Source organism: Podarcis pityusensis (assembly GCF_964106645.2).
Source record: "Podarcis pityusensis genome assembly, chromosome: 16".
NCBI classification, from domain to species: Eukaryota; Metazoa; Chordata; class Lepidosauria; order Squamata; family Lacertidae; genus Podarcis; species Podarcis pityusensis.
This window is the reverse complement of record NC_138041.1, coordinates 9,442,253-9,456,172: the sequence shown is the minus strand read 5'-3', so window position 1 is coordinate 9,456,172 and position 13,920 is coordinate 9,442,253. Positions and strand designations below refer to the sequence as shown.

The window sequence follows — 13,920 nt, the reverse complement described above, 5'->3', positions numbered from 1 at the left end:
GCCCATCTGGCTGAGTTTCCCCAGCCACTCTGGGCGGCTTCCAATCAAGTGTTAAAAACAATACAGCATTAAATATTAAAAACTACCCTAAACAGGGCTGCCTCCAGATGTCTTTTAAAAAGAAGATAGCGGCTTATTTCCTTCACATCTGAAGGGAGGGTGTTCCACAGGGTGGGCGCCACTACCAAGAAGGCCCTCTGTCTGCTTCTCTGTAACCTCACTTCTCGCAATGAGGGAACCGCCAGAAGGCCCTCGGTGCTGGATCTCAGTGTCCGGGCTGAACAATGGGGGTGGAGACGTTCCTTCAGGTATACAGAAGAGATTTGGACTACAACTCCCATCATCCCTGGCAATCAACCATGCTGGCTGGGGGGGCCTGATGGGAGCTGGAGTCCAAGGACGTCATCAAACTACAATTCCCATGTGCACCACCCACATCCGCCTAGGGCAGCCACTCACCCCATCCATGTGGCTGGCGATCTCCAGCATCCGTGTTTGCGTCCAGTTAAGGTCGGGGTTCAGCTCGAACTGAAAAGGAAACAGAAGCAGAGGTGGTGGGAAGGGACTTGAGACACTGGGGGCCAAGCTCAGCTCTCTGCATCTCTCTGCCTGGCCCTCGGAACTCTCCCCAGGCCACGCCCCTCCTCCTCCTCCAGGCCACGCCCCTCCTCAAACACTTCTGCCTGGCAGCAAGGTGTGCATGAACTCTGATCATGCCTCCTGCTTCTCTGGACAGAAGGTGGGAAGTGTGAAAGTACAAAGAAAAACCTCAGATTTCCTGCACGACAAAGTTAAGGCCCTGTCCTGTACCACATGTTTAAAGCCTGGATGCCTGAACAGGTTTGGGTTCGCTATTGAATTCCTGTACAGTGGTTAAGTACTTAACCAGGTTAAGTACTTAATTCTTTCCAGAGGTCCGTACTTAACCTGAAAATGTTCTTAACCTGAAGCACTACTTTAGCTAGTGGGGCCTCCTGCTGCTGCCGCGCCGCTGGAGCACGATTTCTGTTCTTATCCTGAAGCAAAGTTCTTAACCTGAACCACTATTTCTGGGTTAGCAGAGGCTGTAACCTGAAGCGTATGTAACCTGAAGCGTATGTAACCCGAGGTACCATTGTATTTATCTACAGTGGTAACTTGGTTGTTCAATGGCTTGGCTCCTGAACGCCGCAAACCCGGAAGTAAGAGTTCAGGTTTGCAAACATTTTTAGCAGCCAAACGTCTAGCATGGCTTCCGCTTGAGCGCAGGAGGCTCCTGCAGCCAATTGGAAGCCACACCTTGATTTTTGAACGGTTCTGGAAGACAAACAGACTCCTGGATAGGATTAAGTTCGAGAACCTAGATACCAATGTATACATATTTTAAGTTTTTCAAACATTTTCACAATAACCTTCAAATCAAATAATTACATTCCTTCGTAAGTTGACTTTCTGACCCTCACCTACACAGTGTTTTTTACTCGAACCTTTTCTACTTTACTTTTTATCTCCATTGGAATTCTTGTATTTTTATTTATTTTCTAAGATTTACACACTGCTCGGTTTAAAAACAAAACAAACAAACTACAACAACCCACCTCAAAGCGGTTTACGGAGAGAATAAAACGAAGGAATCATCAGCATAAATGGTTAAAAACGACGATTTGAAGCACAGAAATAAAACCTGCAATAAACAGACTAAAACATACATTAAAAAAAACTCTAGGTGTCTGGGTAGGCATGCCTAAGCAGAAATGTTTTTAGCAGGCACTGAGAAGAGTCCAGCCAAAGCGTCTGCCTGATGTCAAGAGGCAGGGAGTTCCAAAGTCGCTGGTGCTGCCGCAGGAAAAGATCCATTTCTTACGAATATGGAGCAGGTATTATGTGACACTTGTAGCCGTGCCAGTTACACAGCTTGGTCAAGTAGGCATGTCTGGGGCAACGCGATCTCACAGGTAAACTGGCCCCAGTTGTTAAGGGCTTTATAGCTTGAATTTGAGCTGGTAGCAAATTGACAACCAGTCCAGTTCTCCGAGGACATGTGTTTTATATGGTGACAAGGCCGCACTCCTGCAATTGTACCAATTTCTCCCTTCAGGAGCTACTTGTGGATGAGCAGATTATGTACCGAAGCTTTACTTTCTTCCTACTTCCTCTCCATGTTTAGCCAGTGTTGAGTTAGCATGTGCTTGTGTCAACTTCTTAGCTCCATTCTAGCCACACGTAAAAAACTATACAGTCGTACCTTGGTTTTCGAACAGCTTAGTTCTTGGACGTTTTGGCTCCTGAACATTGCAAACCCGGAAGTAATTGTTCCAGTTTGCAAACTATTTTTGGAAGCCAAATGTCTGATGGGAATTCCGTGGCTTCGGATTGGCTGTAGGAGCTTCCTGCAGCCAATCAGAAGCAGCGCTTTGGTTTCTGAACATTTTGGAAGTCAAACGGACTTCCGGAACTGATTCTGTTCAACTTCCAAGGTCTGACTATACTTAGAGGAGCTCTGTATGCCACGACTTAAAGACCTAAAGATTTCTTTACCCTTTCAACCAGTCATCTTACCAGACTTACTCATTTCTACGGACCACGGCTGCAATAGATTTACCAAACAGCAACAGATTTAACCACTGGAAACATTCAGTGCAGATTTCCGATTTGGTTTCCGATGGGGACAGTGAGGGAACGAGGAGAAACAGGGAAACCTCTCCTCGTTGAGATCTGGCAACTTGAGGAATCGGCCCATTGAGAAATGTCCCTCACTAGGTAAAACTGCACATTTGCGATCTGTTTTAGAAGAGACGCCATTGCGCTTTCTTTTGGGGAAGCTACAAGGAATCTGTTAAGGGCTTTGCCATGAAGGGCTGGGGGGGGGGGTAGGAGCATTGTCTCACCTCTGCCTGGTCGGCCACCATCACCAGCTCCACAAATCCACGTTCAGGCTCCGCCTCTCGCTTTGCCTGGGAGACGGGGCAAAAAACACTGTTAAGCACCTGGATTGCTACTGCCAGTCAGAATAAGCAGCACAGGGCCGGCTGGGCCAATGCTCTGGCCCAGATGTTCAAAACGTACCCTTTGTAGCCAGCTGCGCTCAGGCTGTGGCCGTGGGCGGAACTGTCCCCGGGACAGAGAGACCAGCACGCATTCCCCCGTCTCTTGCCTGACCGACTCAAGTCTGTAGGCCCTCGTACCCTGATCCTCTTCTGCTCCGGACTCCAGGCTGTAGCTCCTGTCCCTGGACACAACCAGCAGACCACTGCCAGGGCAGAAAGAAAAAAAACAGTCAACCACATTTTTGCCCACAGAAAACCGCAAGAGGGAAAGGAATCTGCTCAGGGGTGAACCCTCTGTCCTCCCACAGAGCTTCGCCTTGTCCAGCCTCTCCTCATACCTTAAGCCAGAGCAAACGCAGACATTGGCCCAGGAGTCTCGGTAGCCCTGGATCTTGCCTCGATAGCAGCAATTGCCCTGGAAGACGGAGAAAGCAGGGAGAATAAGCACAGCCTCCCAGGTTTGGCATTATAACCCTGCCCCCTGCTTTTCTCACAGGAGATTTGCCCCACCCCCTTGACCACTGTGGCCACATGACCCGGGATAGCTCAGTCAGTACAGCAAGAGATTCTTCATCTCAGGGCCGTGGGTTCAAGCCCTGCGTCGAGTAAAGGATTCCTGCACTGCCAGGAGTTAGACCCGATGACCTGTGTGGTCTCTTCCAAGTCTATAAACATCTACACAATACATTGTAAAGCACTGTGATGCCGTTCTATGGCTTCCACCGAAGAATTCTGGGAGCTGGAGTTTGCTAAGGGTGCTGAGCGTTGTCAGGCGGCCGCCCTACTCCCCTGAAGGAGCTGCAATTCCTGGAGTGGTTTAACAACCATTCCCTCTTCTTCATAGGAAACTCTGGGAACTGTAGTTTTCTGTAAGGGAATCAGGGGTCTCCTAACAACTCTCATCGCCCTTCACAAAATACAGCTCCCAGAATTCTTTGGGGGAAGCATGGCAGCTTAAAGTGCTTTAAATATAACCCTTAACTTAACCCTTCCCAGCTCCACAATAACCTTTTTGAGAATACAGTGGTACCTCGGGTTAAGAACTTAATTTGTTCTGGAGGTCCGTTCTTAACCTGAAACTGTTCTTAACCTGAGGTACCACTTTAGCTAACGGGGCCTCCCGCTACCACCACACGATTTCTGTTCTCATCCTGAGGTAAAGTTCTTAACTCGACGTACTATTTCTGGGTTAGCGGAGTTTGTAACCTGAAGCATCTATAACCTGAAGCATCTGAGGTACCACTGTACAACAACCAGAATGGTACACCGTGTGGTTGTACTATGAAAGGCCTGAGGCAGCTGCCTTTTCCCCAACGTGAAATCCACCATTTTCAGAGTTTTCGCCCACAGGCTGGACCTTTTTCCTGTGAACCCTCTGCTGCCATGACCCCAGTCTCTCTTTCCTGGCCAATCGCTGCCCGCTCAGATCCCAGCCTGCTTCTCCAGCCCTGGAGCTGGCACCTCCGCTGAAACTTCTGCATCGTGGCAGAGTCCCAGCTGGCAGAGGAGGTGGGCCCAGGAATAAACATTCCCCAGGCCCTGGATCTCGGCAGGGATGGGTGCCAGCAGAGGAATGGGCTGCGCAGAGCCAGAGAAACAGATGCCCACCTCTGTGCTCGTCGGATGCGTCGCCCTCTCCCCGTTGGAAAGGTAATAGACGAGTCCTTGGGTGCCTGCCAGCAGCTCCCTACGATGGAAGACATACAAATCAGAAGGGACAGACTGTGGACTTGGAGGACGCAGGAAGGTTGCAGGGAAAAGATGGCAGCAAAGCTCCTTTTTTAAATTCGCCCCTTGAATCAGAACCACGAGGACTGGAAGCTTAATTGATTTTTAGGCGAGGGACCCTAGCAGAGAACCTGCCTTGCATGCGGAAGGTCTTGGGTTTAACCCCTAACAGCATCTTCAGACAGAGCTGGGAATATCCCTTTCTCTGAAACCCTGGAGCCCCACAGGCAGATCAGACTGCGCTTAGATGGCCCTTTGGCCTGATCCTGCAGGGATCTTGGGTTACTGCGGCTCTCAAACTCTTTTCTCTAGGCCACACTTTCAGAATAAACATTTGCTCGTGCCACACTGGACTTTTCAACGGTAAGAAATGCAATGGAAAACAAAAAGATCGCAAATGGGATTGTCCTCAACATTGCTTGATACTCTTTGCTCTCAGTTTGAGAAGATATCGAGCCACATTCTGCAAATAATTTTTTGAAAATACTATACAGGCAATGGCCATTTTGCACAGGGGTTACGTTCCTGACCCTTGCACGTGTTGACGGAGCATACAAAAGCCCATCCTTCTCCCGCCCAAGCCCCTTTTCCCTGCCACTTCTGGGTTTGTTGCGATGTGTGGATGTGCAGTCACACACATATTGGACCAGCAAAAATAGCCGTCGCCTGTACTACACTGAAATGCTTAAACGTTTCTCTGATTCTCCTCGCATCTCCCTGCCACACTTGCCATCCTCTGCGCGACACCCTTGGAGAACCACTGGATTACACTAGGATTCAGGGAGGGGGTGAGGATAAAATGGTGGACATGGCCCCCTGCTTTATTTCCTGTGGGTTGTTTTAATAATGTAATGGTGGCTGCGGAGTATCGAAGCAGGAGCCAAAATACAGTGGTACCTCTGGTGGCATACTTAATTCATTACAGAGGTCCGTTCTTAACCTGAAGCACCACTTTAGCTAATGGGGCCTCCCGCTGCCGCCGTGCCAATGGAGCACGATTTCTGTTTTCATCCTGAAGCAAAGTTCTTAACCCGAGGTACTATTTCTGGGTTAGCGGAGTCTGTAACCTGAAGCGTATGTAACCTGAAGCCTATGTAACCCGAGGTATCACTGTAATTCCAGGGGCAAAGCTAGAGATTTCTCGTTAGAAGGCGCTCGCCACTTCTGCCCATGATGCAAACCCAAACTCACCGATTCTGTACCAAGTCCAGGAGGAGGCGATCTCCCTCGACCTCCAGCACAACCCTCAGCCCAGCCGGGAAGCCCTGAGACCCCTGAAAAGGAGAGAGGTGATGGCTGGCAGAAGGCGACAGAGAACCCATCATGTTTTCTGTGTGGACAGATCCCACCTGCCCCTACTTAGTAAGAAGGGGTATCACTGTGAGCCAGAGCAAGAGGCTGAGACCACCCTCTGGGGCCAGATCTCTGCATGCAAGCTAAACTCTTTCCAAAAGTGCCCCCTTCACCAAGGCCAAACCTAGGGCAGGGGGAAAAAAGCTTCCTTCGTCCCCTTGATGGCAGGAAGCACCTCGCCCAGCTTAGCTCATTGTCCTCCTGCAGGCGTGAAGGGGACCGGGGGTTGTGTGTGACCGAGCATGTTGCACAGGGGTGTCTGCTTCTCTCCCCCCACCCCGGCCATCCCCACCCAGCATTTCCTGCCCAGGAGTAATACCCGGAAATGCTTCAAGGCTCCCAGCATCCGTGGGTCAGGCATAGGACTGGGAGGGCAGGCTGAAGGCTTGGGGAGAGGGGGAGGCGAGTGGCACCGGTTGCAGAGCACGATGAGCTCATTTGGCCAGCTCAGCTCGAGGTCACGGCGTCACCACAGCTGCTCCACTGCCCCCTTTCCGACCGCCTCCAGCTTTCTCCCGGTTAACAGATCTCTCTCCAGCTGGAAAGCCGGCAGGGAAACTCACCAACGCCGCCTCCTTCAGGCTGACGGGCTGCCCGCCCCGCAGGATCGTTGGTGAGACGGGCCACGAACAGGTCCTGTCATCCCATGGCCGCTGGGTCCCAACATCTGAAATTGGGAATGGGCAAGGGGTTGCTCTCAATTCCGTGTTTTCCTGCAATCTTAAATTTGGCTCACGGCTCCAATCTACGCTTAGTTTTTTTTTCTCAAACCCTCGTGGAAATTCACCAGCTTTTCAGCGTCAATTTCTCCCCCCCCCCCCAGGTTTTGTTTCACTATATAACGCATATAAAACCACAGGGACTTAACAACAGGTGAAAAACGAAACTACAAAATAGGCACGTAGAATGAATCCAATAGCACATGGGTTAAGAGGATCAGCGTTATCAGATTAGCAAGTCCAGTTCCAGATTTGCCAGGCATGAAAATTATGGTTTCACTGCATACATGATAAAAGGGTGCCATATCACATTAAAAGTGCTTGGAGGTTCTCATTCTTGTTGATTTTAGTGCTAATTTCTCATGCCCATTTTTTGGAATGCAATTTCAACTATTATTTTTGCAAAATAACCTTTTCCTAGACACAATGCACTGCTGCATGGCTTTTTGACTAATGCATGCATTTTGACGCACACAGTGTCCTGGTCTATGTATTTGAAGACCCCTCACTCAGCTGGAGGACGGAACTGCAAAATCTGGAGAACTGCACATTTCAAAGGAGGGCGTTCTGGTTTGCAGATTGTTCCGGGAAGTGCAGATATAACAAGTTCCCCTTTAAATGCAAACGGAAACAGATTTCTTCTCCAGCGCAACACGGAATGCCAAAAAAACAAAGCATTCGCCGCCTCCCTTCCCTCTCTGCTCCATCCAGTTGAAAGCCCTTTCCCCCCCACCAGCTTTTATGCCCAGCCATGTATTAAATCGGTATCTTGGAAAGTCTGGATTCCCCATGGAGAAAGCTTGCTATGCCGTCACCTCAATGAATAATGCAAATGGACACTGTTATAAACAGTTGCAAGGCCTAATTGGTTCAGCTTCTGAAAGGCATGGAAACAGTCGTGGACAGAACCTCGGCCCTCCAGATATTGCTGGGCTCCCCAACTCCCAGCATCTCTAACCACTAGTCATACTGGCTGGGAGGCTGATGGGAGGCCGAGCCCTATACAGCACCTTGAGTGCTGGCGGTCCAACCTTTGGAGGGGGCCACAGGTCCCCTAGATCTGCCCTACCTTCTGAGTCCCTCTCCAGACTTTGAAGATCTTATGGACTAGAAACCTGTGTGGTGTTGTGCACAGGTTTTTTTAGTATTATTATTATTCTTTTGCACGAGCAGAATTCAGCCTTAGAGCTGAAATACAAGCAAGATTATGCCACAATACACTTCTCCCCCTCCCCTCCTTCCAAGGAACTAAAGAAAGGACTTCCTTTCTTTGTGGGGTTCTGCTGAATCACTCGACACAGTGCATTGAGATGCGCAGCAAATGAGCCTTTGCTGAAACAGGCTTAAGGGCTTAAATGGTGCTGGAAAGGGAGGGTGGAGAGCTGAAAGCAGGGAGTGGGGGGGTGCAGAAAAGGTGACTAACACTACAAGCCCATGCATGTTTATTCAGAACCATCCCCTGCCTCTGTTCGATGGGGCTCATTTCCTGGTAAAGGTGTATCTAGCTGCTGTTTGACCTGACATGTACGTCCACAGATAAAGGGAAACGTCTTTCTAAATCAATCTTTGGTCCATCGACATCAGGATTGATCACACTGGCCTGCAGCAGCATTCCAGGAATTTGGGTGGACTAAGCTCCTTCCTACCATCTATGAAGCTGCCTTATGCAGATTCAGCCCATCAAGTGCAGTGTTGTCTACACTGGCTGGCAGCAGCTCTCTGGGATTTCAGACAAGAGTCGCTTCTAGATCCCGGGAGCTGAACCCTGTAATTCTGCATGCACTCTGCCACCGAGTTCTGGGCCTCCCCCTAGAAATAACGCAAGACTCCAGCCCCCATCATTCCAAAACGTAGGGCTGATTGGAACAGGAACCTTGGAAGCCACCTTCTGCAGAGTCAGAACGTTGGTCCTTCTAGCCGAGTATTGCATGCACGGGCTGGCAGCAGCTCAACAGGGATTACAGACAAGTGCCTCATCCCACCCTACCTGGAGATCCTGGGAACAGAACCTGGCACCTTCTGAATGCAAAGCAAGCGCTCTACCAATGAGCTACTGCCTGTTTGCTGCACCATTTAAGAACTGCGAAGACTGTCTGAGTGAAGGTTAATAAAATAGTTCAGTTGGTGAGAGCATAGCGCTGACAACGCCAAGGCTGCAGGTTCGATCCCGGTAAGGGACAGGTGCATATTCCTGCACTGCAGGGGGGTTGGACTAGATGACCCTCAGGGTTACCTTCCAACCCTGCGGTTCCATGAAAAGCACAACAGAAGGGCCCAGCTGGATCAGGCTAAAGGCCCACATCCTGTTCTCACAGGGGCTGCTAGCCAGATGGAAGCCCGTATTCCTCTGCTCACTTTCACATCTGGCCCCCAGAAGGTTGCTTGAAAGACAATGCAGCCCAGGAGCTCAAGAAGGGCAAAGCCAAAATCCATTGTGGAGGTACCAGTTTAAAAATTTAGCAGGTGGCCAAGGAGAAACCACATGGATTTCTGTGCAGCACTTAGGATAAGTTGAAAGCCAGAGTGAGGATCCTCTTGGAAGACTGCATCCGATCAAGGAGTACACAGTAACGTAAACAGAGCGTTGTTATTGGAGAGGGACTAGAAGCTGAGGGTGCGGACATACAATGCCCCCATCACTTCCAGAGGGTTGAGTAGATTTTAAGGAGTACAGTAAAAACCTCTACCAGCTCCCCCTGATTTCTTAGCTGCCCAAACCATAGGTGTTGGTTGGACTCCAACTCCCATCAGCCAGTGCAGCCAACGGTCAGGGATGATGGGAGTTGCAGTCCAACACCTTTAAGAGGGTCTCTGGTTCCCTGCCTTTGTCCTTCACACGTCCCAACCAATTGGGGATCACAGGTTAACTGCACTTAACAGAGGTGTGAAGCAGGGATGGGGAATCCACAGCCTTCCTGACGTTGCTGGACTCCAGCTCCCATCAGCCCCAGCCAGCAATGGCCCACGGGTCAGGGAAGATGGGAGGTGGAGTTCAGCACCATCCGGAAGACTGCAGTTTCTCCAGCTCTGCTTTTTAGGCTCCTAGGAAGCTGCCTTAATCCAGATCAATCTCAGAATCGCTTATCCTGGCTTGGCAGCAGCTCTCTCACACAGGAAAGGGCCGTGCTACTGCCTTCGTTTTTGGAGTTTTCCAGAGGACTCTGACTGGCCACTGTTGGGAGAACAGAAAGATAATGGTCTAGAGATGGGAGTTTTGCTCTGATCCCACAAAATCCCCTTTATATCCCTAGGCATAAATTCTGAAAAGCAGCCTTTAACCTCCCTTCATCCTAAACTTCTCGATCCCCCACTGTTTTGGAAGCGGAGGACCAGGGTTGCCAACTCTCAAACAGGTAACTATAACGAGGATAGCAGATAACGGAGCCTCCAGGTTCAGAGGCAGTCTACCTGCCAACAGAGCAGCCACACCCAACCTTGGTCCCCAGATGTTGCTGGGACTACAACCCTCATCATTCCCAGCCATTGTTGCCCATGGTCAGAGGATGGGAGTTGTAGTCCCAACTGTGTCTGAAGTAACCAAGGACGGGCTAGAGAGATTAACGGTGAGGAGAGAGCTCTTGGCTTCATAAACCTGTTGGAAAACAAACTCATGGATGTTTGGTCTAGCGTTGCCAACTTCTGCAGCTACGCCTTTAACAGCAATTTGACCTGCAGCAGTGAACAGGTGATCGTATTCCTTTCCATGTCATGGAAAGTACACCTGCTGATTTCATCTCAAACCACTGTTAAAAAATGGAGGTAAAGGTAAAGGGACCCCTGACCATTAGGTCCAGTCGTGACCGACTCTGGGGTTGCGGCCCTCATCTCGCTTTACTGGCCGAGGGAGCCGGCATACAGCCTCCGGGTCATATGGCCAGCATGACTAAGCCACTTCTGGCAAACCAGAGCAGCGCACAGAAACGCCGTTTACCTTCCCGCTGGAGCAGTACCTATTTATCTACTTGCACTTTGACGTGCTTTTGAACTGCTAGGTCGGCAGGAGCAGGGACCGAGCAATGGGAGCTCACCCCGTGGCGGGGATTCGAACCGCCGACCTTCTGATTGGCAAGTCCTAGGCTCTGCGGTTTAACCCACAGCACCACCAGCGTCCCTTCCACCCCCCAAATCCTCCTCACCTGCCTTCTCCGGCTATCAGCAACCTCCACCCAAGATGGGGAGAGAACCTAGGAATATAGGCAGCTGCCTTCTTCCGAGTCAGGCCCATCAAAGCTCAGTACTGTCTACACTGACTGGCAGCAGCTCTGCAGGGTTTTCAGAGAGGGAGTCTCTCGCAGCCCTACCTGGAGATGCCAGGGATGAAACCTGAGACCTCCTGTGTGCAATGCACTTGCTCCGTCACTGAACTAGGGCAAAAACTGGCTCTTTCGGCTGCTGATTCAGAGGAGTAGACCAAACACCATACAGGAAGCCCAGACTCTCACAACCAAGGCTGCAGTCAGAAAACAGTGCCAACCCCGGCTTTCTAGATGAGCAAGACACGTTTTCAAAGAGGCACCTGTCTAGAGCGTTCACTTCAGTTATTTTCCAGGGCAGGGCAGTTAAGGGCTGCAATCTTATTGTCATACTTACTTGAGAGCAATCCCATTGAACGCGATGAAAACATGCCTAAATGACTCAGTGCTTAATTTGTAAAAAGGGGGGGGTTTTTTAAATCTTTTAGCAGCAACTCCCCTCCCCTTCCATTTTGGAAATTTCCCCTCTAATATTTGATATGGGTCTATTTACTGTGTGACAATGCAAATGCCAGGGACGCGGATGGCGCTGTGGGTTAAACCACAGAGCCTAGGACTTGCTGATCAGAAGGTTGGCGGTTTGAATCCCCGCGACGGGGTGAGCTCCCGTTGCTCGATCCCTGCTCCTGCCAACCTAGCAGTTCAAAAGCACGTCAAAGTGCAAGTAGATAAATAGGTACTGCTCCAGCGGGAAGGTAAACGGCGTTTCTGTGCGCTGCTCTGGTTTGCCAGAAGTGGCTTAGTCATGCTGGCCATATGACCCGGAGGCTGTACGCCGGCTCCCTCGGCCAATAAAGCGAGATGAGCGCCGCAACCCCAGAGTGGGCCACAACTGGACCTAATGGTCAGGGGTCCCTTTACCTTGACCTTTTAATGCAAATGCCCTCTGAACATGCTTAGAGGCACCTTCATCTTGCCTGACAATCACATACTCCAATGAAGAGGGTTGGCCAATGGCTCCATGGTGGGATAAACTAAACCACAGGCAGAGATGGGGAAATTGTCACACTCCAGATGTTGTCTGGCTCACATCAGTCCCAGCCAGTTTGGCCAACGGTCAGGGGCATAGGTGCCAACTCCCTGGGGCACTGGGTGCCCGAGCACCCTCAAAATTTCCTATGAAGGGGCTGGGCATGCCAGGGTCATGCACACTGCATGGCACCCACGATCAGGGATGATGGGAGCTGTAGTCCAGCAACATCTGCAGGTCTACAGGTTTTCCACTCCTGTCCTGGACCAATCATGTCCTAACCAATCAGGGATCACATAAAAATGCATTTACAGAGGTCCAAAGGATGTGGCCCATGATGTCAGACTCCAGCTCCCATCAGCTCCAGCCAGCATGGGATGATGGGACCTGGAGTCTGCAAACATTTGGCGAGAGAAATACACAGGTTTCCCCACCCTGGTATAACAGCTTAGAAGAGAGAGGCTGCAATTCTAACGCCACTTACCATCGAATCCAACGGGAATGACTTCTTTGCAGATATGAATAGAACTGCAACTTGAGTCATCAGGAAATTCCGCTCCACCTCACTACAGACAAGCTGCTGTTTTCTCTGCAACACGCAATAATGCTGGCCTGATTTATTATTGTGAGCACCTGCTCTGCATGCAAACGGCTCCAAGTTAAATCCCCAGTATCTCCAGGTAAGCTTGGCAATAAAAGCACCTTTACTGAGAGCTGCTGCTGCTAGGCAGCCAGTGTGGATATATAGAAGATGGACCAGTGAACTGACTTGAAATAAGGAAGCTTCACAACAACCCACCTACCTTGCAGGGTTGTTGTAGCAGATCAAAACAAGCCAAGCTATGCTTCCATTTTTTTTAATGCTGCAAATCTTCATGCGTGTTTACTTGGGATTCCCAACGCCGCCGCGGCTTTCCCGGGTCAGCCTGCGTGGTAGCTGACTGCAAACGGACCCGCGCTTGGGAAGAAGTAACGTGTGAAGGCGGCCCCAAGGCGCGGCGGGGAAAGGGGTAAACGGCATACGCCTCTCTGACTCACCGTCCTTCCGTGCTCTCGAAGTGCCTTCGCGTCGCTCCGGCGTCGCTCCGGGGAGAAAGCCGCCAACCCCGATGGGAGCGCAGGAAGCCAGAAGTACGCCGAACCTCCAAAGCAGCGCCATGCGCCTCTCGCAGCCGCCGGGGAGCAGCGGGAAGAGGCGCCCCGACGGTGCGCCCTAGCGCGCAACAACCGCCGGCTCCTTGGAGAGGTCCGTGCGCCCTTGGCGGCGCTTTCAGGGCGCTCGCTTGGAGAGCAGCCGGAGATCGGGGCGGCCGGGAAGGGGAGCAGCTTGGCTCCGGAGCAGCAGCCAGGGCAGCAGCCAAGGCTCCGGCTAAATCCCTCCCCGGGGCCGGGCTGCAACGGATCAGGGGCCGCCTCCTCCTCGGCCCCGCCGCCGCCTCCGCCCGCCCTCCCGCCTCGCATTGCAGCGCAGCTGCTGGGCCCGCCCGAGAACGGGAACTTCCTGCCCAAGCGACCTTCAGCCTCCGCCCGGCTGCGCATTGCCAAAGCCCGGCCCGAGAAGCCGCGGCGCGCCCGCCCTGCGCAGCGCGCCCTCCTACCCGGCTGGCGCAGTGCCGGGACGCGCCCAGGGAGGGCGCACCGGGCGGGCGAGGCGCCAGCTTCTCCGCTCGGCCGAAGAAGAGGCTCCGAGGCTGGGAAGCGGCGCTGCTTCCGAAAAGGTATTGGCACCGAGCAGCAGCGGGGAAGGGGGGCAGTGGAGAGCTTCGGGATTTCCCTGCCCCAGAGGGAAGGGCGAGGCATGGCATTTTTGGACCTGACAGGAGTTGCCAAACAGAATAATAACAATAACAACAACAATAAAAAATATCATC

The 13,920-nt window shown here is 51.5% G+C and overlaps 1 protein-coding gene across 5 annotated transcripts in view; it reads right to left on the bottom strand.

The window, feature by feature from the left end:
* The window catches only part of ADAM15 (ADAM metallopeptidase domain 15), a 42,139-nt gene extending 28,606 nt beyond the window's left edge, over positions 1-13,533 (bottom strand). For 2 of the 5 annotated variants that reach the window (XM_080984568.1, XM_080984572.1), the window contains exons 1-8: positions 13,088-13,531; positions 6,671-6,774; positions 5,946-6,028; positions 4,635-4,713; positions 3,365-3,441; positions 3,046-3,229; positions 2,868-2,933; positions 460-528 (exon numbers count right to left, since the gene is read on the bottom strand). In XM_080984568.1, coding sequence (XP_080840694.1) covers positions 460-528; positions 2,868-2,933; positions 3,046-3,229; positions 3,365-3,441; positions 4,635-4,713; positions 5,946-6,028; positions 6,671-6,774; positions 13,088-13,208 — 783 coding nt within the window. In that variant the 5' untranslated portion in view covers positions 13,209-13,531. Of the gene's footprint in view, positions 1-459; positions 529-2,867; positions 2,934-3,045; positions 3,230-3,364; positions 3,442-4,634; positions 4,714-5,945; positions 6,029-6,670; positions 6,775-13,087 lie in introns of all 5 variants that reach the window. The other 3 variants (XM_080984570.1, XM_080984571.1, XM_080984569.1) reach the window with 3 other exon arrangements.
* Between the last annotated feature and the right edge of the window lie 387 nt (positions 13,534-13,920).